The sequence below is a fragment of the Cydia pomonella genome, chromosome 3 (genome assembly GCF_033807575.1).
Source record: "Cydia pomonella isolate Wapato2018A chromosome 3, ilCydPomo1, whole genome shotgun sequence".
NCBI classification, from domain to species: Eukaryota; Metazoa; Arthropoda; class Insecta; order Lepidoptera; family Tortricidae; genus Cydia; species Cydia pomonella.
The window spans coordinates 31,698,869-31,726,023 of record NC_084705.1 but is presented as its reverse complement, the minus strand read 5'-3'; the positions used below and the strand labels follow the sequence as shown (position 1 = coordinate 31,726,023).

At 37.5% G+C, this 27,155-nt stretch overlaps 2 protein-coding genes across 7 annotated transcripts in view; one reads left to right on the top strand and one right to left on the bottom strand.

Annotated features, from left to right (window-relative positions):
• The window catches only part of LOC133516567 (protein madd-4), a 651,682-nt gene that overhangs the window by 471,430 nt on the left and 153,097 nt on the right, over positions 1-27,155 (top strand). For all 6 annotated transcript variants that reach the window (XM_061849565.1, XM_061849564.1, XM_061849563.1 and 3 more), the window contains exon 4: positions 16,587-16,682. In XM_061849565.1, coding sequence (XP_061705549.1) covers positions 16,587-16,682 — 96 coding nt within the window. The remainder of the gene's footprint in view (positions 1-16,586; positions 16,683-27,155) is intronic.
• Positions 906-10,073, bottom strand: LOC133516561 (cilia- and flagella-associated protein 298-A). The gene is made up of 5 exons (XM_061849553.1): positions 9,651-10,073; positions 6,321-6,491; positions 5,435-5,678; positions 2,627-2,744; positions 906-1,487 (listed from the first exon to the last, which is right to left on the bottom strand). Exons 1-5 carry the CDS (start codon positions 9,855-9,857, stop codon positions 1,349-1,351), a joined length of 879 nt encoding a protein of 292 aa, XP_061705537.1. The 5' UTR covers positions 9,858-10,073; the 3' UTR covers positions 906-1,348.

Sequence of the window (27,155 nt, the reverse complement as noted above, 5' to 3'; positions counted from 1 at the left end):
CCTGACAAAATGTAACAAATATCTAATGGTTCAAACGCATCAATTAGCATCAGTCACGTGGCGTCCATCGGAATGATCAATGGTCCAACGTGACGGCGGCGGCCATTCCATTTCAATCCGTGCTCGACGTCAACAAATTTATAGCTAGGCTTTGAAATATTTTAAGTGACAGATGGCACTTGTTTAGTCTGGTAAATGCAAGTTATCCAAAATTGGTTAGTCATTTTTTCTTCTACATGGCCATGCAAATAGTTTTACTTCCTTTTGCATGGTGAACTTCCGCTGTGGGATAATTGTCAATACTTTATAAATCAAAGTCTTAAATGATTTATACCATGTGAAAAGATGAGACAAAGATAAGCTGTGGTGAAATATAGACATGAATTAATTCGTGGGCTAATTTTAAGCAGAAATCCTTTGACTCTCTGAGGGTCCAGTATAACAACGTTTTCAGGGCCCTGTTGAGGCTTCCGCGATACTGTAGTGCTTCTGGCATGTTTGCGGACGCACATGACGTAGATGATTTGTATGCTATTATGCGAAAAAAGAATGCATCAGTGGTACACCGTATACGCGGGAGCACCAACGGGATCCTGAAAATGATAGCCGAGCGGTTAGATTCCGGTATTTTGGGACGATTTATCGAATTGCATGTTCACAAACGTGCAGTTCGGTAAATCGGCCAAGATAATCAGCAATCTAAAGTGTGTAAGTTACCTAATTTAATTTATGTAATTTATTGTGCGGAAGGTAACATAACATAGGTTGTAAGTTGATACTAACAAATATGGACTGTATTAATTGTCTGAGAATAAATAATTTTTATTTTTATTTTATTTATTAATTATTTAGTAAGGGAGTACATAAAGTCCTGGTAACATTGAATATGATAAAATACTCTCAACTACAACTAAAGTATGTATTTAATTCAAAAGAAATAATACAATGCTAATTAAAGTACTTATAACAAAACTAGTTTCATAAGTTGATAAATATCCACATAATTGCGTAATGTATTAAACAACATAAGTATATTGCCCCGTTTGCCCTAAGAACGTAGATCTATGAGCATTTTGAGAAAAAAGTGTACCATTTCCTTTTTTTCATAAAACTATCAATTAGTTTGTTTTCTACTCTGAGTGTTTGTTTTGTGGCGCATTTTTACATGCATTTTATACGGACCATCACAAAACTAACACCAAAAATTCTTATGAAAAACTAGGGATAATATTTATCTTTGTTTTAATCAATAATTTTCGTGATCCAAATTGCCCAAGAGTCCTATCAAAAAAAAGTTAATGGTACACTTTTCTCTGAAATTCCTCCGCTACATCTTAAAATCAAAAATCTACTTCCTAACAACAGGCTTCCAAGAGATGTCATTCAGGCCATGGAACGCCCTCTTCAGACCCTGGCCGTCAGCCCACTTGGAGTCCAGGTAGTGGTCATCATCGTCTTGCTCTAACTTCTTCCATTCCTCCTGTTTCCTGTAGATAGATAGTAGATTGTTTATACAAGTTTACAGAAACTGTCATTAATATGTTTCTGATACATGCTTTTATTGCTATCTGTACTTCAAGTTCTTTGCGTGTCTCTTAAATCATCAGTAAGAACTTTCATATGATTTTGAAAACTCCATGTTGTGTTTTCCGTTGAAGGGTTCTTTAGGCTAGCTTCCGACTACAATCATTAGATCAGTTTCTTAAAGAAACTTTCTTTTCAGACATTTGGAAGATTGCGGGTTACTTCTGGGTGAGATTAGGTTAGAACCCGCGGGACAAGTGGCGTATGAGAGGCCTATGCTCAGCTGTGGGCGATAAATGATGATGATGAATTTCGTTTTTGCTCATTGCATTGACATCTAAAGTATGATACTTTACCACAGGTAAATCAGACGCCGTAAAGTGATAATTAGACATCGGAGTTTTTATCGCATGGTAAGACTAATAGGGAGCGTGCATGAACTGTAGGAGGCAGCACAGGAGCCGTCAGATTTTTGGCGCTAGGCGTAAATGTGATGTTTATTGTTCCGATGTAGCCCACAAGATGGCAGAACCTACTATGCATAAGAAAACACGTGACGTGTAAATGTACATGTTTATGGTTCCGATTCAGGCCACAAGGTGGCAGACCCTGGTCGGAGTCGACTCCATTGCTCGCTATTAGTCAACATTAGCAATAAAATTCAACTCATATTCATACTCATACTCATTTACTTATTTAATTAGTGATTTTAATATACATATTGTTTTTTTAATGAAATTTCGTAATATAATCAATACAAAAAATAGTAATTCTTATTTGTAATATTTATATAATCAACGACAAAATTAAAGTATAGTATATAACTCGTCTAAGTTCTAGTTCTTAGTTATAATATTAAAATCACTTATTAAATAGATTAATGAGTATGAGTATGAGTTGAATTTTATTGCTAATGTCGACTCCATAGCTAGCTATTAGTGTTACCATGCGATAAAAACTCCGATGCCTAGTGATAATTCGTAAAGTTTCAGTCAGAAATGGTCAGTTTGTGAGTTCCTGTTACTACTATCTTCCAAATTTAATTGACCATTCCAAAGTCTTATTACAAAGACATAAGGTTCATAGTAAGTGTTACTGTTACCTGTATGCATGCAGCATGAGCTGCTTACGTTCATCTTCTGACAGGACTGGCTCTCGCCCGGGCGCGTGTTCAGATGAAGAGCATAGCTTTACGGTCACTCTGGTTTTGTCGTTCTTGCCTGCAAACAAGAGAAAACTTACGGACTCGTACATATTATTACTCAACTCTTATGTCATCCCGACACATTTTTAGTTTTCTATTGGCGTTTTTCAATACACGATGTTTTACGGCTCCAGAAAGATCTTTGAGTAATAATTCATCAGGCGCTCGAAGTTAAATAAATAAATAAATATTATACGACATTATTACACAAATTGACTAAGTCCCACAGTAAGCTCAATAAGGCTTGTGTCGAGGGTACTTAGACAACGATATATATAATATATAAATATTTATAAATACTTAAATACATAGAAAACACCCATGACTCAGGAACAAATATCCATGCTCATCACACGAATAAATGCCCTTACCAGGATTTGAACCCGGGACCATCAGCTTCGTAGGCAGGGTAGTGACCCTTGTTTGACGACCGGTTTGGCCTAGTTGGTAGTGACCCACTAGGCCAAACCGGTCGTCAAACAAGTTAACATATTTGTCCACAAAAATCACATATAAATCGTGTTGGATTGGATCCACCTAAGATAATTACATTCGTTCAATGTGGTTACCTAGGTGAGGTTATCCAAGTTAATGTTGTTAGTATGTAATGCATTTTTGCTCGTGTATTTCCCTAGGGCTCATTTAGACGGCGCGAGAACTCACACGCGAGTTTCATTACATCGCGATATTTGTTCGGTCAGCTAAATTGGATGTAACCTATAGTCCGCAATGTAACTAAAATTGTATATGAGTCGCGCGCCGTCTTAGACTTTTTTCTGGGCATTCATTGAAAATTTAAATAAGTTCCGTTATAGTAACTTAAACTATAATGCTTTCAGATGGATTGTAAGTCAAAGTTGTCTGTTTTTCTCATTTCGTACGGCAGTTTGATAGGTGTATTGGCTCCCATTTAACAACATGTCATTGATAACAATTAACAAACTGACAAAAATTACGAATATAATGCTTAGACGGAATTCAGATCTATTAAATACCAACAATTTGACGCCGAAACACGAAAATACTCTAAACGCCGGCCATTTTTTATTCTGTCACAATTAATCAATTACTCAGATCGCCCGGAAATTTCTCATTCGTTCAGGTTTTAGAGAATTCGCGCAAAACAGGAAAAATGTATTTTACAGTCCAATCGTTAAACGGGCTTCGCGAATATGTTTCTAAATAGGTAAATATTTGTCATAAATAAGACAGGAACAAGAAGCTGAGATATTTATGTCCTTTTTGTGGCTGGATATTTTCACCTGTAGAAATTAATGAATCTTCCTACTTTTCCAAAACAGGTGTTCATTTATCAAAATAAAACCCTGATCGTAGAACTTTTTTTTTATACTACGTCGGTGGCAAACAAGCATACGGCCCGCCTGATGGTAAGCAGTCTCCGTAGCCTATGTACGCCTGCAACTCCAGAAGAGTTACATGCGCGTTGCCGACCCTAAACCCGCCCCCCCCTTGTTGAGCTCTGGCAACCTTACTCACCGGCAGGAACACAACACTATGAGTAGGGTCTAGTGTTATTTGGCTGCTGTTTTCTGTAAGGTGGAGGTACTTCCCCAGTTGGGCTCTGCTCTAGATCTGGAATGACATCCACTGGCTGTGCCCTACCACACAAAGCGAGATGACATTCACAATGCCCATATCTCTCTTATGGACGTAGTTTAAGGACGTACCCGGGTCCAAAACTTTGTCAAATTGATAAAAAGGCTTCATATGTTGTTGTACACTGCCCTTTTCACATAGTTAATTCCTTTTTGGAAATATTAGATAGGTAAAAAAATAAACAATAACGTCTTTGATTTATAGATTTATTTTTAGGTATTAGTATAAGTCTGTTCGGTAAAAATTGCTACATATTTTTTTTAATATTGCCCTTGCCTAATAGACTAACTATATTTTCGGAAAAATAAAGCTATGGATAAATCCAAATAGATTGTACTATCCTCAGTTCTGTGTGATGTAGCTGCTAACTTAATTATGAAATTTTCCGTCCCTAGGGCAGGAAGTTGAATTCCAAAACTAGTTTAGGGTGCATTGACCCAACTGAAACGCAACGGGGATGGAAGAATTATTATTTCACACCCGTTCTTTTGGAGGAATCTATTGTAAAACAAAGTGTACCTATCCATGGGAATTATAGTACAGACACCAGAGTATGTTGTTGTATTGAGAGTAGTAGTATGTTGTTTTATTTTATATCCTTACCCAACTCGTCACTCAACAGATTCTCACAGTTCAGTTATTTCCCGGACGCCAATAAACAAGCCTTTACTGAATCACAAACCTCATTAGCAGCTTACGTCCCACTCAGATCTTCAATGTTCTCCAGCTCCATACGGAACGTAACATACCAACAAAAAATATTCTATATCTTTACCTAAATGGTCCAACAGGAGATCCCAACTGATCAGTTTCTTTCTGCACGCCCACAAACACGCCTTCACTGGATCTAGGATTTCATTAGCAGCCTGTGTTGTAGTCAGAACTTCCACGTTTTCCAGCTCTATATGGTAGCCCATTGTAGGAAGGAAGACTTAAGGAAATGCGAATATATATATTTATGTACCTTGCTCAGCGGATTCCCACTGATCAGTTTTTTCCGGATCTACTTTAAACTGGACGACCTTTTTGGCCCACTGCATTGCATTCAGATCTTCTATGGCAGCAAGCCATCAGGTTCTACATCCTTACCTAAATGATCGCTCAACAGGTTCCCACTGATCAACTTCTTTCCGCACGCCCATAAGCAAGCTTTTACGGGATCCAGGACCTCATTGGCAGCCTGCGTTCCAGTCAGGTCTTCAACGTTCTCCAGCTCCATGCGAACTGGGTCATGAGGAGGAAGACCAGCGGGGAACACGATCTTTGTAGCTCCGAGGAGCTCATCTAGGGCGCGGGCCACGTCTTTCTGGGTTAGCGGTTTACGGTGGTCCACCTGGAAGATGTATTTACTTCAAAACATAGTTTCCAAGGCTGCCTGAGTGACTATTACATACTGTTACGTGTAATACAAATCTTGCGTTTATATTTTGCATAGCTTGCGTTGAGTTAAAATCTTATAGCATCTATTTTCACGTCACTTAAAGACTGAATGTTCATTGTTATCTAATCCATTGAACATTGAACTTAACACATTGAGTGCCGGGAACCCGCTCGCCGGGCGCTCTGTTCGTAGTCGCTTTGGCGGAAAAACGCTAAAATCGGCTGCGCGTGTAGCGCTACGAAAACGTTCGCTGTGAATGCGTTAAAATTTAAAATGTATGTTCTTCAAATATGTTGTAATGCTCCACGGACAATTTCTTTGAAATTCAATCCCTAAGGGGTTGGATGGACTATTCATCCAATTTAACGACAAAGGCGTAGGCAGAGTAGTTTTCAATATTATACTTACTAATTTCTTATGGACAAACTCCTTGGCCGCCTCCGCAGCTTTCTTCAGCACCTGAAGGTTCGGTGGTGGGGTGAGCCCGCAGCGCCCGCTCATGTCATCTTTACATTCCACATAGCCCATAGGCGCACAGCACTTTGCCCAGGGGTCTTCTAGTTTTTAGCCAATCTAGTCATAGTCAATACGCACCAGCTTCTTATGGACAAACTCCTTAGCCGCTTCAGCAGCTTTCTTCAGCACCTCCTGAAGGTTTGGTGGTGGTGCGAGCCCGCAGCGCCTGCCCATATCATCTTTACACTCCACGTAGCCCATGGGCGCACAGCGCTTTGCCCAGGGGTCATCTAGTTTTAGCTCCTTTATCTGAAACAAATAGGTTTTAGAGTAACACCAACATAGCCGCCTCCATACAAACAAAGTTACGCTAGACTTTTAAAAAGATATTCTGAAATAACATAAAGTTTGACATGAAGATTCAAGTAATATGTATACATATCGTGTTTTTATTGAATTCCGTTAACTTCGGTGCATGAGTAAGTACATTTAAGGAAACTAAATGGCATGGGTAATTAAATTATTTTTTTTTAAATCCCAGTAAGGGATTTATATAATATTTAACACAAATATTTGTTCCAGAGTTTTGTGTGTTTTCTATATATTTAAGTATTTATAAACCGTGGACCAATTAAACCCGACAGATTTCAAAGGTGTATTCTTGACCGTATTTAGAGACTAAAATGTATCAATGTTTTCTGAAATCGGTCTTGTTTTAGAGATATTGACAATTTCTGTGAAAATTTGTTTCTTTTATAACTTAGTCAAAAACGCCTTTTAGCTGTGACGCTGCCACTATGTGACTTGGTTTAGACATACCTACTGACAGATATTAAAATTTTAAAGTAAACTCGCAATTTTTGTCTGTAAAAAAAACTTTACTTATTCGTTGTAATGATTTTTTTTCACCAAGGTGTAAAAATAAATAACGTGTTGTGTGCAGAAAACGCAAAAGGAATTTTTTTTTTCGGCAAAAAAAAATTTTTTTGCGAATTTGGCCAAAACCCCTAAAAAAAGAAATTTTTTGCTCCTTATGACGTCACGAATGCGTGGTTAAAATCTGTCGGGTTTAATTGGCCCACGGTGTATATTAGAATTATCGTTATCTGAGTTTCTACAACACAAGCCTTCTTGAGCTTACTGTTGTAGGACTTAGTCAATCTGTGTAAGAATGTCCTATAATATTTATTTATTTATACAGACTTTAAGTAGTTCCACTTTTAATAATAAAAGTATCTGGGCGACCGAGCTTTGCTCGGTTATAACTATTTATTGTAATATGGTGGTGTATAGGTTGACATTTTTTTACTAAATTAAACTTGTCTAAAACAATAAAAATTAAAAAAATATACATAAACTTGAACATATAAAAAAAAAAACAAAACCGGGCGAGATTCGAACCCGTAACACTCGTTTAGCAGTCCGCGTCTTAACCCGCTGGACCAGACGAACAGTGGCCGGCAATACGAAATTAGCGACCATATTCTGTATCTAAAGAAAAACGCATGAAAACTCGAAAACACGCGTTTTCCCAAACATAAGACTAATCTAGATCGATTGTTTACCCCCAAAAACCCCCATATACCAAATTTCAGCAAAATCGTTAGAGCCGTTTCCGAGATCCCGGAAATATATATACAAGAATTGCTCGTTTAAAGGTATAAGATATTCCACTTTTAATAATAAAATATCTAAGTTAATATACCGAGGGCTAGCAAGTCTAACTAGAACCTATAAAATCCCTTCCTAATAAAATTGAAATATACTATGATAAATACTGGTTATGACCTTAGTTTCACAATTCAATTACGTGCTAAAGTATGAAAATAAATCCAAGAAAATATAGCGCTTTTTAATAATCTTAGAAGCGCCTGGCGCTGCTTATAGCAATCTTATTAATAGCTACTTTGCGTCTGAGAAAGTAAGGCGCTGAAGGAAATAAGCTCTTAAAGTTTCCTTAGATTTTATTGAAAATATCAATACCAAGATTGGCACAAAGGGCATATTTTAAGTATTCATATTTAGGGATTAATAAGAGTAGACCATTTTCTATAAGTCAAAATATTATGGCATTATAAAAATTTATGTAGGTACTAAATTTACTTGAAGCGGTGGTGACCTAGTGGATATGGTGTCCAACTTTCAATCCGGAGGTCGCGGGTTCAAATCTTGGCTCGTACGGTCACGTCTGAAAACATCGATACGAAAAAAGTGCTTAAATATATATACACGACTTTATTGCCCATATATTAAGGTAGTGTATACATATTTATGGCACATTTTTCGTACCGATATTTTCAGACGTGACTGTACTAATTATTATTTCGGAACTTATGTACGGAATATCATTTGATATTTCCCACTAGGTTTTCAGTGAAGGAAAACATTGTGAGGAAACCTGCATAAATCCGCGAAGAAGTTCAAAGGTGTAGGTTAAGTCTCCAACTCGCATTGGGCCAGCGTGAGGACTATAGCCCAAGCCTTCACGCATGAGAGAAGGCCTGTGCCCAGCAGTGGGACGTATTTAGGCTGAACTAGTATTATTATTAAAAATGTACTTACAAATCGTTTTTATAGGAAATTGTAACCACATTTAATTTGAATAGGTACCTACTAAGTCTTGTTGAAAAGTTCTACCGAATGCTTACATTCGGTACGGGTCCTATAACACTTAAATACCACCACCGGTTTTAGAGTGAACACCGGATTGAGAGTTTTGGTACATCAGCAAGAAAATGTCGTCTCTTGCCGTAATTCGCACCAGCGACGGTCACCGTCATGCCATGCGTCACTTTCGCACTTAGATACTCGTTAGAACGTGACAGGCATGGTGACAAATGACAAAAAGTCGACCATCTTAGCCTTACAGAAGGACGAATCAGCACTGCTCGATATGAAGTTGCGCGTGTCGCTTAAGGCGAAGGGTAGGGCAAGCCCTTTCCATACAAACTTTGTACGCGTTTTTCTTCGTTTGTGTTTGCGCTACAGTTACTATTTTTGGTAAATATGCTTATTTTTCTGTTAGCTAGGGCTTGATGTATAATTTTTTTTTTTTTTTAATAAAGAAAAATTTCTACATCAAGTTCCCTCCGTCCACTAAAATCCGTTTGGTAGGATCCATTACGGATCCAAGTGGACGTTTTGTGCATTCAGATCTATCAATGGATTTGAACGTATTTATTGGACACTAGAATCCACAACGTGCTGAAGTGGACTTTTTGTACATTTGGATCCATTAATGGATTTTGATTTTTCTGCGTATATCCAATATATACAAGCAAAAAATGAAATTAAATGCTATAGTGCCAAAACTAACGAATAAAACTTGCACAAGGTTTGTATGGAGAATGCCTTGCCCTACCCTGGGCCTTGATATATTCTGGACATACTAAACGAACTAGCATAACAGTACACAGCCACGCAAAATTTAATCTTCAGTCAATATAAATAACACTACTTTTTCCTTACCTGCTCCTCAGTCAATCCCTGCATCTCAAGCGGCAGGAAGGTCCCATGTTTGCCAAGTTCCTCCATCTCGTAACAGATCCTGGTGATCTTCAATCTGCCGTTGTAGATGGCCGTCACATCTTTTACTACATCGTCTACAGAAGAGTTCACGTTGGTTTCGTACAGGAACTGGTTTTCGTCGCCTCTTTTTACTAGGAGAATCACCATTTTTCTCGATATGTTTAACTTTAGGAAAGAGATTTTTGATTTAAATGTAGGAAAATACTAGAGATAAGATTTTTTTGAATAATAATGTACAATCACGTTTGACAGTGAAGCGAAATGTAAATTTGTATTATTGATCTAGCGGTTGCGATGGCAAGCGTTGCTATGGCAACGTTTTGGCAGAAACTGGAACGTGAACGAAACACGGACCTAGATAATAAGCGATGTTTATGTGAACCTTCATGGAACGAAACGACGAAAAATTTTTTTCGAAGTGCATTATGATTGGTTTCAGTTTTAAGAGGGTATTGAATTTTAAATGTTTTGTTTACAGATGACCCAATATGACAAAATGAAGTCATTCGATAGAAGAGATTGACAGTAACAGTAACATTTTATTGTAATTATAATTGTTATTATTATTAAATGATCGTTAGTAATCATAATAATTGTATTCCCACAACATCAGTTCCATACCAGACGATATAGATATCTTGCTTCTCCAAACTAATAAAATTATAAAGCTTTCAAAGGTTAAATATTTCAAAGCTGAAACAGAAGGTATTAATTAATATCTATCAATATAAACCTGGGATCACCTTATTTTTATATGAAAAATTCACAGTAAGTTGCAAAAGTATACTATAACTTAGAATCTAGCTCAAAGCAGATTACTTTTATTTACACACCTTAGGGCATCCGCTACCTGGCGCGGGTATTTTAGGTAACATACGTCGCACGCGTCCGAGCAAGTTACCGTTGCTCAAGGCCCGATTCGAATAATGATTAGGACATGTCTAAGATCTGGGAAAGATCTTTAAAAGATCGATAACTAAACGACATCTCAAAATTGACGTTTATTTCGATTCCGCTGTAATCCCAATAAGATCTATTTACGATATTTCTAACGTCAAAGTGACATTGGTTGGCCGAATCGAGCTGCTTCTCTCAATTATACGACATACAAATGATATCTAAATGAGAACTTATCTAAACTAGAACTTATCGTTCTCGCCCACCGTACGTAGTAAACTAATAACACAAACTTTTTTGTAGCGTAGAGGTATTTGTATAACTGATATTTCTTTATTCACTTTCAGGTTACACAAAATATGTACAAACATAAATTACTATGCACGCTGCCAGAGATCAGTAACTAATAAAGACAGATAACCAAAATACTAGAATTAAACAGCAGTACGTCGATGTAGAAAACATCATAATATATGTGTAAGCAGGTTCCACTCCATACCAAAGTACAATACAATATAGTACAAAATATTATATGTATATTACTCACCAATATAGAAAAGAAACATGACTTCCAAATTAAGGATACAACTTAAACTACTTAGCCTATATGCTATTAGCATATTTTGCATACTACTTCAAATTTTATAGATATTTTCCATTAAAAAAAAAATATCGCACTTACGAATTTACTTCAATACACCTAGTGTTGGTTTAAGACTCGAGTCCTTTGAGTCCTCTGCTTTAAGTCTCGACTCAGTTCTTTAGACTCTCATAATTTAGATGAAACTCTAGTTATTTTCAACTTTTTTTTAATTTTTATTGGAGAAACAACAGAAGTATGCGACAGGATAATAGGTTACATTGTTAGGTACAAACAATATAGAGATGAACACTTACTTCCTTAAACGCTCTCACTAAAACATACATAAAATAAACGGATTTAACTAAAAGGTATGTTAACATACACAAGTACAAGTTTACCAAGTGTTGTAGACCATGCTTATGTATATTAAAACTTATTAGAGACTCGAGTCTTTTGTACAGACTTGAGTCCTTTTCGGATAACTTGTATTTTTTTACAAATAACTTCGAAATGCGTTGTCTTTATGTAAAATTCATGGATGTACATAACATAAATCATACAATAACGCCTATTTACTTTACTATTGTTTAGATAATACCTATAAAATTGTTGACTGAGTATTTATCCGGAGACTCGAGTCCTTTTGAGTTGCGCTTAAAAAAAAACTCAATAAAGGACTCGGGATTTAAAAGACTCAGAAGTTTTTTAAGCTCTGAGTCTCGTAAAAACGAGACGAGTTCTTAAATTTAGACTCGAAAGACTCGAGTTGCTACCAACACTAAATACACCTTACTTAACTTTTTTTTCGAAATACTCGTAGAACAAAATAAATAGTATACAAAACAAACGCTGATTAACAGTCCTTAATTTAACTCGTCTCTGACCGTGGACCTTTAGTTAATGTAGCGTACAATAGCCACTGGGCCGGAAAATGCGCGGTCCAAGGTTCAGTGCCGGCCTTTCAAACTTTTGTTAATCTCGCGGCAATCCAATGTTGCCGTGTATTCCCGTCGTAAGCACAGGTGACGGGAATTCACGGGAAAAAATATAAAAGAAATCAGAGCTTTAAGTGTATAGATCGTGTCATTCACGAAGACGCGTGTCTTGACGCGTAATGTTATGTTATCGGAGTTATTCGCCATTATACAGTTCCAAAGAAACATTGCCCGCCGCTTGAATTATTCATAAAAAAAATCATATCAGCCTTTTATCGCCCACTGCTGAGCATAGGCCTCTCTTCTAGTACGCCACTTATCCCGGTCCCGAGCCAGTCTCATCCAGAAGTGACCCGCAGTCTTCCGAATGTCGTCCACCCAACGAGCCAACGGACGCCAGGCACTCCTTTCGTCTGAAAGCGGCCACCATTCCGTTAGCATTTTAGCCCACCAGCCATCACTCTGCCTGGCAACATGTCCCAGCTCCATTATTTTAATTTGAAATTATTATTTGGAACTAAGCAACTTATTTCGACGCACATTACACAAGTTCTTGTTTGGATTCGTGAAACTTGTGAAGTGTTTTAACTAGATCTATCATTTTAGTGTCAACTTTTAGCTGATATCCTGTGCTACCGTTTAACAATTAAAAAAGTACAGGTCAACGACCTTGTTTTCGAAAAAAATGATAAAATGTAAAAAAAATTTTTTGTTATTAATTCTCGAGTAATTGTGGAAAATTCTGTGTGACATTTATGCTTCAAATTTATGCCCTAGTCCATTAGCTATCGAATGTTTTTTTTAAAATGTGCGATAGGTAAATGGACAGATAATGGTACATTAATCGAGTGCAGTAGTGTTTGGCACCATTAAATTTTGATAGGGTGCATTTTTAAATTTGTTGAGAAAAAACATAGGTATGGGGGGTGATTTGTCGATAAAATTCATCGTACTATACGAGGTTACCGGCTCGACTATACGTGGACAAACACATTGTATACAATAAATAAATACTTACATCAATAAATATAGGGGACTTGCTCTGTACAGTCACAGTCGGAAAATATCGGTACAAAAAATGTGCCAAAAATACGACCAACGCGTTTTTGTAAGGGAATACGCCACGAGCATTTTTTACCTATACAACGTTGCATACAATACTTTTCCTACGAGTCAACAAAAATAAATCTTAATTTAGGTAAACAAAGCAAAAGTATATGGCTAAGATACGCGAGCATCCCTTGTTACGCGCCCGGCCCGCCCGGTCAGCGACACTTTCTCGTAACTCATGAGGCCCTGGTACTTGCTCCTTGCTAAATTCAATTTTTGGATACTTTTCTCTCGATTTTGGCCACAGTAGCCGGCCACAGTATGGGTGTTGCTATATTACGGGTGTCACATGCGTGTTTCTCACTTATGAAGTAATTGTTTTTAACCAGATGAATATTTTGTAAGTTGGCAGCAATGCACTTAGTTTAAAACTGTATTCGTTTTGATTTTGTAAGGTTGGTAGCCATTAATCGCAGTAACGTTGTAGCGATTAAAAGCACAAGTGCTGTTATGAGGAATAGCCAATATAGGCTTTTCTTGAAACCATTTATGTATGTTCTTATATTCGTGTTAATGAATGCATAAACGACAGATAACAGTAGACGAGTAGGAAAGTAATATAACGATTTTGGAACGAACAAGTATTTCATTACCGCTTCCGATACCCGTCCCTCACTATCCAAGCTATGGGACTTACGATCCAGGATCGGGATTGAAAATGGATACTTGAATAGCTGTAGAGGTCGGTACGCATCAAAAGTTGTAGTTTTTTCTATTACCTGCTCCTTCATTGTAAGTTGCTTTCCATGTTTTTATTATTACGTCTCGATGAACTTGCGATGATTGAAATAAGAAGATAATACTTCCATTTTCAATAATATAATTTTATGTAAGATATAAGACATAAGTCACGGACTTTAATGGTTGAGCCATTAAGGGTTCAGGCTAATTTATTTGTCAATACTTCAATGGTTCAAGTCCGTGACTGTACAGTCAACCAATCTGAATCCTAGGCCACTATAGAACCTTGTCGCTTTAACTACTCTATACATGACATACATCACTCAATAAGCACTGTCGTAGAAGTCATTATGACATGGTTCTATAGTGGTCTAGGAATAAAATTGGTTGACCGTACATAAATTGGGTTATTAAAAATCGAAGGTCGGATTTATTTACTTCTTTAATTTTGCCAACAATATCAAAATCAAAGCTAAATACTGTATATGGTTTTTCTAAAACGTGCAAATAAATGTTGACTTTATTTCTAATTAGGTCCGGAAGTAACGTATCCGGTGTGATAAGTGAAGATGATATGCGTATCATCTTTGTAAAGGAATTTCATACAGCCTTACACATCACCTAGGCCCGTAAAGTAACCTTTTGTTTTTAAACGTCAAATTGTGACACAACGTCTTGGCATTCAATTATCAAATAGTAGTAAATTCGTAATTTGTGTTTAGTTGTATAAGCTACAAATAAAACAAATTGACTACATTTTTTTTTTCATTACAAGTTTGAGAAAAGCACTTAAAAATCTCGTCGAGAGACAAGGTTGCCGGCTGCGCATCCCTGCGTCTATATCTGAGGGCCTACCGCGAACCACGTTTGACGTGTTGCCTCTCTGTCGCACTTGTAACTTCGCACGTAAATGTGACAGGGAGGCAACACGTCGAACGTGGTTCGCGGTAGGCCCTCTGGTAATAAGCCTGCAAACCTTCGTTTCCCGGCCTCTATAGTCATTACTATAGAGGCCGGAAAACCAAGTGATAGTAAATTTACTATCACTTAGGTTTCTAGCAATTCCAATCCTACAAATTTAGGCAAAAACGTAAATATTTTCATTAAACTAATTTTACAGTCACCGGGCCCCGCGCGAGATGTTCCTGTTCCGGAGAGTCAAGGTCCGTCCGTCCTTTAGTTAGATGTGAAATCATTCTCTATTTCGTGAATACACTATACGGACAATATTGTGATGCACGCAATAAATATGTCGAGTAAATATTTGCCAAAATATAACCTAAAATTTTCTATTCACTTGAAGCGATTGTTCAATTCTAAATTCGAACACATTTGAAATAGTTCGGAATATCCTAAAGCTTACAAGATTTGGGGAAATCATCTTTATTACTATTGCCAGAAGCTTTAAATTATAATGGTATTTTCGGATCATCTGAGGACTTTGAATTGCATAAATTCAGCGAGAATTCAAATTGAAAATCGATCTTACCTATTTGCAAGTTGCTTTTCATTGCAATGGATTGTATTTCTTAAGCGGCTTACGCCGGGTTGGGTACAAGTATTATTTCTAGGTTTCCGATGGTGTTCGGCAAGTTGGATTGTTATTACCTATTACACTTATTACGATAAAGACTGTAGTGTATAGACGTCTCGAGCGCTTACGTTATAGTGACGTCCCTGACAGTTACAGTCAGTCGATGTTAGACGAGGGCGAGCAGAGGGGTCGTGTCACGTAATGTTTGTGTTGGTGAACCGTTGGAAATATTGTATGATTTACTGAGGTAAATACAGTACTTTACAGGGACGTGCATGAACTGTAAGGGGCAGCTGTTAATGTAAATGTCAAGCTTAAGTTAATAATTAACGCTACAAGATGGCAGATTCTACAACGCGCAAAGTAGCGTGCGTGAACTGTAACGAGCAGCAATCTGCTTTAACGTGAAGTGTCAATGTCAAGTTTATGTTTCCAATGTAGGCCACAAGATGGCAGATTCCTACGCGCACTGTCCATATATGATTTTCGTCAACTAGTGTTTTAAAGTATGGGAAACAGGGCTTTGACCGCGAAAGTCGAAGTTCGTCAATTGCGGGCAATTTTCTTTCACTCTAATTACGTGTTAGTGAGAGTAAAAGAGAAAGATCCCCGCAATTTGCGAATTTCGGTTTTCGCGGTAGGCCCCCAGGTCTATTCAAACATTATACTCATAAGTGTTGTGTTTCTGCCGGTGAGTAAGGTTGCTAGAGCACAACGAGGGTGCGGAGTTTTAGCGTCGGCAACGCGCATGTCAGTCCTCTGGAATTGCAGACGTTCATAGGCTACGGAGACTGCTTACCATCAGGCGGGCCGTATGCTTGTTTGCCATCGATGTAGTATAAAAAAATATAAAAATGGTCTTGTTTATCACTTCACTCCCTCGCATTAATGATAGAGAGATAATGATGTCAAAATTAGATTATTTTATGAAATTCTGGTGTGCTTGAAACTATGAAACTCAAAAGCTTAAGTTAATTTAAGGATAAATTATTCAACAATATTTATCGATCCTTTCTTTGAAGCAAAACAGATTTTCTAGAAACATTATCTGTTGTAGAAGAAATATAGTTTTTAACATTTCCAACATGGCAATTACTTTTGAAGCAAGGTTTCACGTTTATGTTTCATTGTTTCAGTTATCAGTGGGCAGCACACACCGACACGGGCACGATATCTCAACAGAGGACCCGGACCTCAGCGAGGCGCATGACAACTCTACACACCATGGCAAGGTTAGTTACAACAAAGCTTACGATATCCACTCTGCACAAGTGGGGCTACAAGACCTCGTCTGGTTGCGACTGTGGTGCGCCGGACCAAACAATTGCGCATATAGTAGAGGAGTGTCCTCGGAGACGGTATGCTGGAAGAGTTGAAGACCTCTATGAGCTTACAGCGGGTGCCAGGGATTGGCTATTAAACTTAGATATAGATTTATGATATAAGAACTATAATGTAAAATGCCTTTAACGAGGATAAAGCCATACGATAATACCTAATAATAATAATACGATATCCATTGACTTATTAGGTACTTCGTAAAGACCTCACGGGCACCAAGAATGGAGCCAGCGCACTAAAATGATCACACGAATGCGAGCCAATCGTGCAGTCCAACGCAACTAGTTGCCACCAATCGCGCGAGTCATGCGAAGCCATCAACGAATCGCGTTGTGCATTTACTCCTGGTGCGTACGAAACGAGAATGTTTGGTCGAAATTATATGAATGGGCCGGGATTATCATAATTTTTGAAATCGTTGGCGATATCCCCTCTGAGCGTTGGGAGCTGCTTGCGTTTAGGAGACCAGACTGGCATCACTGGCACCATAAAGTAATGAAGGGGAAACTTTTTGCGATAACTCACACAACAGCTAAACTGATCATGTCCCCTATAGTTTTCATTTAATGTCTTTCTTAAGCTCTACTTCCAAATTTTTTTTCATATTTTTTTGACCTATGGGTCAAAAGTTAGAGGGGGAGACACATTTTTTTTCTTTCGGAGCGATTATCTCCGAATATACCCACTTTATCAAAAAATGTTTGTTGAATACCCTTATTAGTTTTGAAAGACCTTTCAAACGATATCCCACATTGTAAGGTTGAAGCAAAAAAAAATCATCCCACTTTACGTGTAGGGGAGGTACCCTAAAAAAATTTAGACTTTATTCTACGACTTTGTCGGCTTTATTGATTTATATATCCATGCCAAATTTCAGCTTTCTAGCACTAACGACCACGGAGCAAAGCCTCGGACAGACAGACATACAGACGGACATGGCGAAACTATAAGGGTTCCTAGTTGACTACGGAACCCTAAAAAAAGGCATAGCTACTTTTGAAGAAGCTCGACTTCAACACCTGGACCAAAAGCGCTTTCATTGGAGGTCTCGACCAAAGCCGTCCTACGCATAGGTACACATAAGCAGGGAAAGCTTTTTTGTGCACAGTGCGATCGGATATTTAAAACGAAGTTTGGTTTTGCGAGCCCCATATACATTTGCCGAAATACAGAATTCCCGGGTTCGGTACTATATTTGTGTAGAAAACCATTACTGGGAGCACTCCTTAAGCATTAGATTAGTTAAATTTAAACCAATTAAACCACAGAGTAACAAAATAAATACGAATAGTATTTGAAACCAGCTCTGCGATTTAGATACAGAAATTCCCTGAAAATTCAAACCGCCATTCTGATTAAATAATATATGCCGAAACATTTCCAAATTCGCTCCCGGTTCAATAATAGATCTGCTAATTCTAAATTCAAACTGGATCAGAAATTCCCCGCATTCTAATCAAATATTTGATTCGCGAAATGAAGCTTTAAGTTGTAGAAGATAAAGTCGTTTGTGAAAAATGAAAATGGTTGACATATTGAAGTTAGTAGCCCTTGGGGTTGGAATTTACATATGGCACTGTGTCAGTTGTTTCGTTTGTTGAGGCGCGAGTCATGAGAGGAAGTGGGATAGCATGTGTTTCCAGTTAACAGTAATTCCGAAAATAGAATCTGATTATGATATTCGAAATCACTCGATGTAAATAGTGATTTGAAGTTACTTGAATGCACTGGTTACAGACTGTTCATACGTAATCTATGGTTATTTTACACTTGAGTGATACGAAATTTGCAATTACTCATGTTCATGGTACTTTATTCTGATTATATTGGCAATAATGAATATGTAATTTTTACTATTTATGGGAAATTACTTGAATAAATACCATGTTTTTTCAACTTCATCTTCGAAAACCTATTATAGTAAGTAAATATTATAAGTATTATTTTATTATAATAAGTAAATTATATTGGCAATAATGAATATGTAATTTTTACTGACGGGAAATTACTTGAATAAATACCATATTTTTTCAACTTCATCTTCGAAAACCGTCATCGTCAATAATTTATCTTTGAAGTTGAGTCTGTAAACGTACTGAAATATTGCCAAGACACAAAATCTGGAAGAGTGGTAAAAAAAAATTGTTCAGAATTAGAAAACCGAAGTACGGTTGAGGAATTGATTCTTTAGCAGTTAACAGTTCACTTTACATTAGACTTTACTTTCCACTGTGTTACTTTCCACTGTTTCACTATCCTCTGTTTCACTTTCCACCGTTTGTTGTGTGTGTCGTTTACTTTACATTGGAAAATTCTTAGCATAAGTATGTACAGTCAACCAATTTTAATCCTAGGCCACTATAGAACCTTGTCGCTTTAACTACTCTATACATGACATGCATCACTCAATAAGCACTGTCGTAGAAGTCATTATGACAAGGTTCTATAGTGGCCTAGGAATCAAATAAGTTGACCGTACCACCAAATTTACTTCAACCGCAAATTGCTAGATAACTCCTCGACCGTACAATCGCCGTCTCTTCTCCCTTGGGCCACAGCCTAGCTTAGTGCAAACGTATGCACGCGATTATAAATTCTCGCACCGCAGCTCGTTTTAACCGTTACCTTGTTTCTCGCAAATACAGGGCTTGTGGTGGATTTTTACAACTTCCATCGTTGTTCCTTGAGTGGATCAACTTTTTGCCGTTTTATTCTGCCCCGTGCGTGCGCCACCCCGAGCATGTTTGCTATTCATTTATCCAAGGGACAATAGTATTACAGTTTGTTAGAAGAATATTAGGTCGCATTTGATTAAAAAGATTAGTAGGTGGCCCATAAGTAATTCTCATTTCACTCCATTCCATTTATGTGGTAACATGGGCGTAGGGCAGGTATGGGGAGCAGCTTTCCCCCTTTAGATCTCAAATTTTATGCAGCGTCTGTCTGTCCCCCTCTTGGCCTCCAACGATATCATCCCCCCCCCCCCCCCGTTCACTGGTTGGCTACGCCCTTCCTTGGTAACGAACATGCATGAAATAACGGGTAATCCCAATATTTTAAATGCCAAAGTAAATCTGCTTCTCTGTTACCTCTTCACACTTAAACCACTGAACAATTTAGATGATATTTGGTACTATCCCCGTACCGAATTTTATTTAAGGCCTGGGAAAGGACTTACTATAGTTTTTATTAATCATCATTACCATCATCCTTGAGTTGCGGGCAGACTTCATTTATGTAAGTAGTTTAGTAGTGTAAGTGACTTTTACTGTCATCAGAAACCATAGGAAATTCTGGAAGATGCATGGCTAGCCAGGCTTAGATTTTGATAGGAAAAACTTATCAAAAAACAAGATATAGTGAGCTCCTGTACGTTAATGAAGAACCGCATGATCTTAATCATTGTACAGTCAGCAAAGCTATTTGATTGGCACCCGCATTTGTAAGCAGAGGTGCTAAACTAATAGATTTACTCACTGTTGGTACAGTCAAAAAAATAAATCTTATATTTTAGAACTCGACCTAACCTGAAAGATGATAGAATTGATTGGTAGATACAATGTGTACTTATGTTAGTAAATGGATAATAGAATACAAAGAGTATAGAGTGATGGCAGGTGGACTAAAATGTTAACGGAATGGTGGCCGCTTTCGGATGAAAGAAGCCCCTGGCGTCCGTTGGCTCGTTGGGTGGACGACATTCGGAAAATTGCGGGACACTTCTGGATGCGATTAGCTCAGGATCGGGACAAGTGGCGTACTGGAAGAGAGGCCTATGCTCAGCAGTGGGCGATAAAAGGCTGATATGATGATGATGATGATGATGAGAATACAAATATTGCATGAAATAAACAGAGAATATTCAAAGTGATAAATCTATGTACTACATAAATAAAAATAAATAAATAAATATTATAGGACATTATTTTACTACACAAATTGACTAAGTCTCACAGTAAGCTCAATAAGGCTTGTGTTGAGGGTACTTAGACAACGATATATATAATATATAAATATTTATAAATACTTAAACATCCATGACTCAGGAACAAATATCCATGCTTATCACACGAACCCTTACCAGGATTTGAACCCGGGACCATCAGCTTCGTAGGCAGGGTCACTACCCAAACCGGTCGTCAATATACAGCAACTATTACTTACTATTTTTAACACCATAAGCTCTTTCACAGAGCAATTGTAAATTCTCGAGCGTTCACATTGCGCATCATTCCGCGTACCAATTATGGTGCGACGATTTAAGCGGACTATAATACGTTATCGCCTGTGCCTTGGGCCACACAACAGACGTGCACTCGTGATTGTAAATTGGCGCGCATTTTTAATATGTCGTTGGCTTTGCTGTTATGATACTAGTCTGTGCTGTAAGAGTATCTTTGTGATATATATCGTTTCAGAGTTGGCATTTTGTCCTATCGCTATCAAAGACGATCAAAAAGTTAACTTACAGGCCAATTAGAACGTACACTGACTTCAGAATCACATCTAAATGGTGTCATTCAGTTATCGTGCATTTCACTCGTACTTGTCCGTACATGTATTGGTGCGAGCGAGACGCACGGTAACTAAATAACATCATTTAAATATCAATCTCATGATATTGTACGTTCAAATTGGCCTGTTAAATAGAACTATGATGTGTTAGACAATTTTAGATCTTATGAGCCTATGTTTTGGCTATATATTTGATAATACTTTTAGTATTTTTGAATTTAGGCCGCAATTTGTACAGTCGACGTCAAAGATATGTTTACATTTTGCACCTTTTTCTTCTTCTATGGCGGTCCCTCGTTACTGAGTATCGTGACCACTTAGTTTTGTTTCCATCGGTCTCGATCTCCCGTAACCCTCACCGCTTGATTGAGTTTGCCTGAGGTGGCCTTCTTAACTTGGTCGGACTATCTAGTCTTTCGCCTTTCGCTTTTCCGATCACCTTAGGGGGCGTCCATTAATCGCGTCATATTGTATAGGGGGGGGGAGGGGGTCAGCAAAAAATCACCAATGATCACCACAGGGGACGGGGGGGTATGGACACGTATCACGTGTATTTTTTTTTTCATCTGTGCTATACTGTATTATAGTCAATAATAATCCTTCACGTGTACTTAGGTTCATTTGTTAGAAAACTGTTCTTTAGTTATCGAAAAAAATACACGTCATATTGTATGGGGGGGGGGGGGGTCCTGAAAATATCACCAAAGATCACCATGGGGGAGGGGGGGGGGGGGGTCTAAAACAAGCCAAAAACGTATGACGCGATTAATGGACGCCCCCTTACTTATTTTTAAATACTCGAAAAAGCTTAACATACTTACTTACCTTAGACTCCGTCTGTGTATTTTGCATCCTATACTGGCACATTATATTCCCATTGGGTTTTTTCCGAACAATTGGATAATATTTGCTTCTGCTTCTAATTATGAAAATTAGTCGAAGAAAAACTCTGTAACTTCAAGGGTTTATATTGAAAACTATTTCAAGACATCATAATAATATGGGCAATACCTAATGAGTATAGTAAATAATAAGATTAATAAGTACGTCGTTCCTTTCACTACGGCCCTAACCACCGGCAGATTGAGCCCTACCCCGCTGCCGGCGGCACCCCAATCGGTTATTACAAAATGCGTTTATATAAATTTTGTATTATTTTATCTTTATATATTATTTTTATATTAATATTACAAACAACCAAATCTGAATAAGAGTTAAAATGAATAAAGGAATAATATGGGTTAAAGATTAAATAACAAAAAGCCCTATAATCTCCTGTGTTTTGGACCACATCCCATATGAATACTCGTGTATGTTTGCGATTGTAAATTCGCGCCCGTTTCTTTTACCTTGTTTGGCGTCGCTTTTATAACACTACTGGGTTAAGTTATGTACATACATCGGATTTTAGGGGGCAAAATTTTATGACAGGCAGTTGCTATATCGATAATAGTATTTTATACAAACGTGATATGATAGAGCTTTTCAGTCAAGTATCGTGTATAGACAACGAAGCTTGGTGAGTTGCCTAAGTAAGGTACGAGATTTAATTAATGAAATTTGTTAAGTATCTCAGTAGATAAAACTGTAGACATAAACGCGCCACTCCCGCCCCGCGCCCATTTAGTCTATTCTATGGGAGCACGGCGGCACGTGATTGGTAATTTTTTTTTTTGTAGTTGACTACAGCGTATCAAAATGAATGTTATAGTTGAGTGGGAGCCCATAGAAATATATTTACGCAATTATAGTTTGGTATCTCAGTTCAACCATTAACAGTCGACGAGTAGAAAAACTCAATTGTCGATGCTTCTCTCATGTACAAATGACGGTCATCTTCGTTACAATTCTTTTAAAAACGTAATACTAACTCCGTAAATATGATATTTGCAAATATCAGGAACTCAAAAAAAAAAACAATAAACATTTTAAATACCCCGTTTTTAAATGTAAGGTAAGGGTAAGGGTGGCTGTGGGGTAAGTGTAACTGGCCTGCATACCGGAGCCTGTTTATAAATTGATCAGTATTTAGTGCGAGTTCATACATCTGTCACTAAACGCAAGTAGCAACTAGCTAACTAGAGTCCGTCTAGGTTAACTTTGCATTTACCTGAATAGAACAAAATGAGGGAGTATCATTATAAACGTCATATTTTCATAGATATTAAATCATTAATGATGACATTCCTACACTTTGCCATTACAAACGCCATGCAGACTTAGATTTGTTAGACTCTATAAGAATACCGGCACTTGATTACTCTTGTTTTACGCTAGGGTTGTCACGTCGTTATAATCGGCTACTTGACAGTTTTTTTGTAAATAATGTCAATCGATCTTGATTTTCCTGAGGATCAAATGTCTACCTGGGACTCATGTCATTTAAGCTACACAAAGGTCAGAGATGAGAGTTAAAGTCTGACGCTCGCACTCGACGATTGAAACGCCTCTAACAAAATGATATTGTAATATAACGTCACATTACATTAATCTGTCCTAAACGTATGGAAGATCAAGAAAATTGTTATTTTCACCCTGGATTATTGCCTTTATGGATATAGTTGTTATACAATTTATTTTTCAATAAAATATAAGGAATCGAACGGTACCATTTTTTTAAAATTTTAAAGAAAAAAATTTTTTGCGACTTTGGAGCCTTGTGTTTTTTTATAATCTCAATATGTATTTTTAAAGTCAACTTTTTTATAATGGATGGCTTATTTCCTATCCATTTAGCTCAATTTTGTTAAAATATTCAACATGTGTCAAGAACCCAATTGTCGGTTAATCCTGTGCCTTGGGCCACACACAGTTTCTATGCGGACGCATTCGCAATTGTAAATTCGAGCTCGTATTTATTACGCCTCTTTGCGCTGCTATTAGAGTCGACATATAATAGCTAACGGGGACGCAAAATATTGACAACAGCTGTTTTTCTTACCAACATTTCCCAAGGAACCATCGCAGAGGCCGATGCAATGTAGTCTTGGAATTTGTTCAACTAGTAACAAACTACATGGTCGAAAGCATAGAGACAATGTCAGAGATTGAATAAACGAATATGCGTTTTACAGCGTTCGGGTTCAATGGGAGACTAAGGAGAAATATATATTCACCTCTTTCAAAATTACAATGTGCAAAACTACCCTCATTCAAGAATAATAAAACAAGAACATAAGTATACATTTTAAGGCTTGTAGTTACACATTCAATCTATGTTAAGTAAACACTACTATACTAAAATGTCCACACCATTCAACACTATAGTCTCACAGTCCTACTTGTTCCTTGGACTACTGGCTCCCAAGCTAGTGGTAGAGAAATGCCATTTTCCCTATTAAAGTTTGGATTTTTCTCAATATCAATAGCCTCACGCAACATTCTAGGAATGTATGTATCGCTTCTCAATCAGAGGCTTATCAAACTTTATTAAGTGAAAGTTGCATGTTTTCTGTGCCTTGTACCATACAGAAAGCGAGCGTGTGCCCGCGATTGTGAATTCGCGCTGCACCTCTTTTATTTCACCTGGTTGGGCGTCGCTAATATGATGCAATATAGAATGATAGAGCTCTATGTGGATCATGTGATGCGATTCAGAGTAAAAGGGTAATGTGTAAAAGATGGTTTTTTTTAAAGATGTTGGCTATTTATCGAGATCCACAAACATCAGATGGTCCGGACATGAAAACAGGACCTTTTTAACATACACATGGAATTTCAGAACTGTTCTAAAGAGTTCGAGCTTTGTCCTAGTTGGATTGTGCTGTGAACCATGTTTCTTGTGCCTTGGACGACATAGAAAGCGAACGTGTGCCCGCGATTGTGAATTCACGCTACACCTCGTTTATTTCGTCTAGTTGGGCGTCGCTGACATAATGCAATAGAGAATAATAGAGCTCTTTCTGGGTCATGCGATGCAATTCAGAGTAAAAGACAAATGTGTAAAATATGGAATACATTTTTTAAAGATGTCGGCGATTAATTGAGATCCCCAAACGTGAGATGGTCTGTACATGAAAACAGGACCTCTTTAAATATACACATACAATTTTTAAACTGTTCTAGAGATTTCGAGCTTTGTCCTAGTTCGATTTTGCTACAAGCCACGTTTCTTGTGCCTTGGACTACATGGAAAGCAAACGTGTGCCCGGGATTGTGAATTCACGCTGCACCTCTTTTATTTCGCCTGGTTGGGCGTCGCTAATATGATGCAATATAGAATGATAGAGCTCTATGAGGATCATGCGATGCGATTCAGAGTAGAAATGAAATGTGTAACGGATGGCACACATTTTTTAAGTTGGCGGCAGTTTTTCGAGATCCCCAAACATCAGATGGTCCGGACATAAAAACAGGACCTTTTCAAACATACACATGAAATTTCAGAACTGTTCTAGAGATTTCGAGCTTTGTCCTAGTTGGATTGTGCTATGAGCCATATTTCTTGTGCCTTGGACTACACAGAAAGCGAGCGTGTGCCCGCGATTGTGAATTCACGATGCACACCTCTTTTATTTCACTTGGTTGGGCGTCGCTAATATGATGCAATAGAGAATAATAGATATTTATGTGGGTCATGCGATGCGAATAAGAGTAAAAGACAAATTTATAAAGGATCGATTGTGCTATAAGCCATGTTTCTTGTGCCTTGGACTACACAGAAAGCGAGCGTGTACGTGTGCCCGCGATTGTGAATTCACGCTGCATCTCTTTTATTTGGCCTGGTTGGGCGTCGCTAATATGATGCAATGGAAATGGAGAATAGAGGAATGTGGGTCATACGATGCTAAGAAGACTTAAGAAAATAAGCAAAGTAATGCTTTGTTTGTGTAGTACACCCGGCTGCAAAAATAATAATAATAAATATTATACGACATTATTACACAAATTGACGAAGTCCCACAGTAAGCTCAATAAGGCTTGTGTTGAGGGTACTTAGACAACGATATATATAATATATAAATATTTATAAATACTTAAATACATAGAAAACACCCATGACTCAGGAACAAAATATCCATGCTCATCACACGAATAAATGCCCTTACCAGGATTTGAACCCGGGACCATCAGCTTCGTAGGCAGGGTCACTACCCACTAGGCCAAACCGGTCGTCCATAACAAAAAAATACATGGAATTATAGGAAAAATACATGGTAACTTGTTGAATGAAATTACCAGTCTGCGTCGGTCTGCTAGCACGTGCTGCCGTTGAAGCTCCTCGTTATGGAGCGAAATATGTCAAGAAATTTTCGACTTAAATTCGTAATAATCAGTTTCAACAAGTACATTTAATAATGGCTGTGTCTTGTTATGATAAATGTTTATTTAAGTCAAATTCAAATTCAAAATTCAAATTCAAAAATTTATTCTGCAAGTAGGCCTCAAGGGCTCTTTTACAAGTCAATACAACATTTATACTAACATCATATAGTGACATGAAAAATACATAACAACATTTATAAATACAACAGCCAATACCTGGGTAAACATTACATTATAATAATCATAAAATAAATAATTACTACAATACAATAGAGATGTATAGTCTCTATGGTTAAAAACACATTAAATCTGGAGATGTAAAAGGTCCCCAATGTCACAGTACTAATACTAATAAAATTTGGAGGTGTAAAGTCTCTCCAAGTGTCAAAATAGAATTTATACTAAATAAATAAACCACGTCTGGACTGTTAAACTTCAGTCTCATAAACTAATGCTACAGAATACATAACTAGTATGTACCAAGTCAAATATATTATACAGTATGACAGAGACGTATAGTCTCCACGGTTAATACATTAAGTTTGGAGATGTATTTGGTCCCCACGGTCTGAGAAAAATAATAA

Bases quoted from the DNA above. Each gene is read 5' to 3' on its own strand.
- LOC133516561 (XM_061849553.1), bottom strand. From the start codon at position 9,857: ATGGTGATTCTCCTAGTAAAAAGAGGCGACGAAAACCAGTTCCTGTAC. The intron at 6,492-9,650 runs GTAAGGAAAAAG...TATTTGTTTCAG, and splicing joins AGGGATTGACTGAGGAGCAG to ATAAAGGAGCTAAAACTAGA. The intron at 1,488-2,626 runs GTAACAGTAACA...ATCTATCTACAG, and splicing joins CTCATGCTGCATGCATACAG to GAAACAGGAGGAATGGAAGA.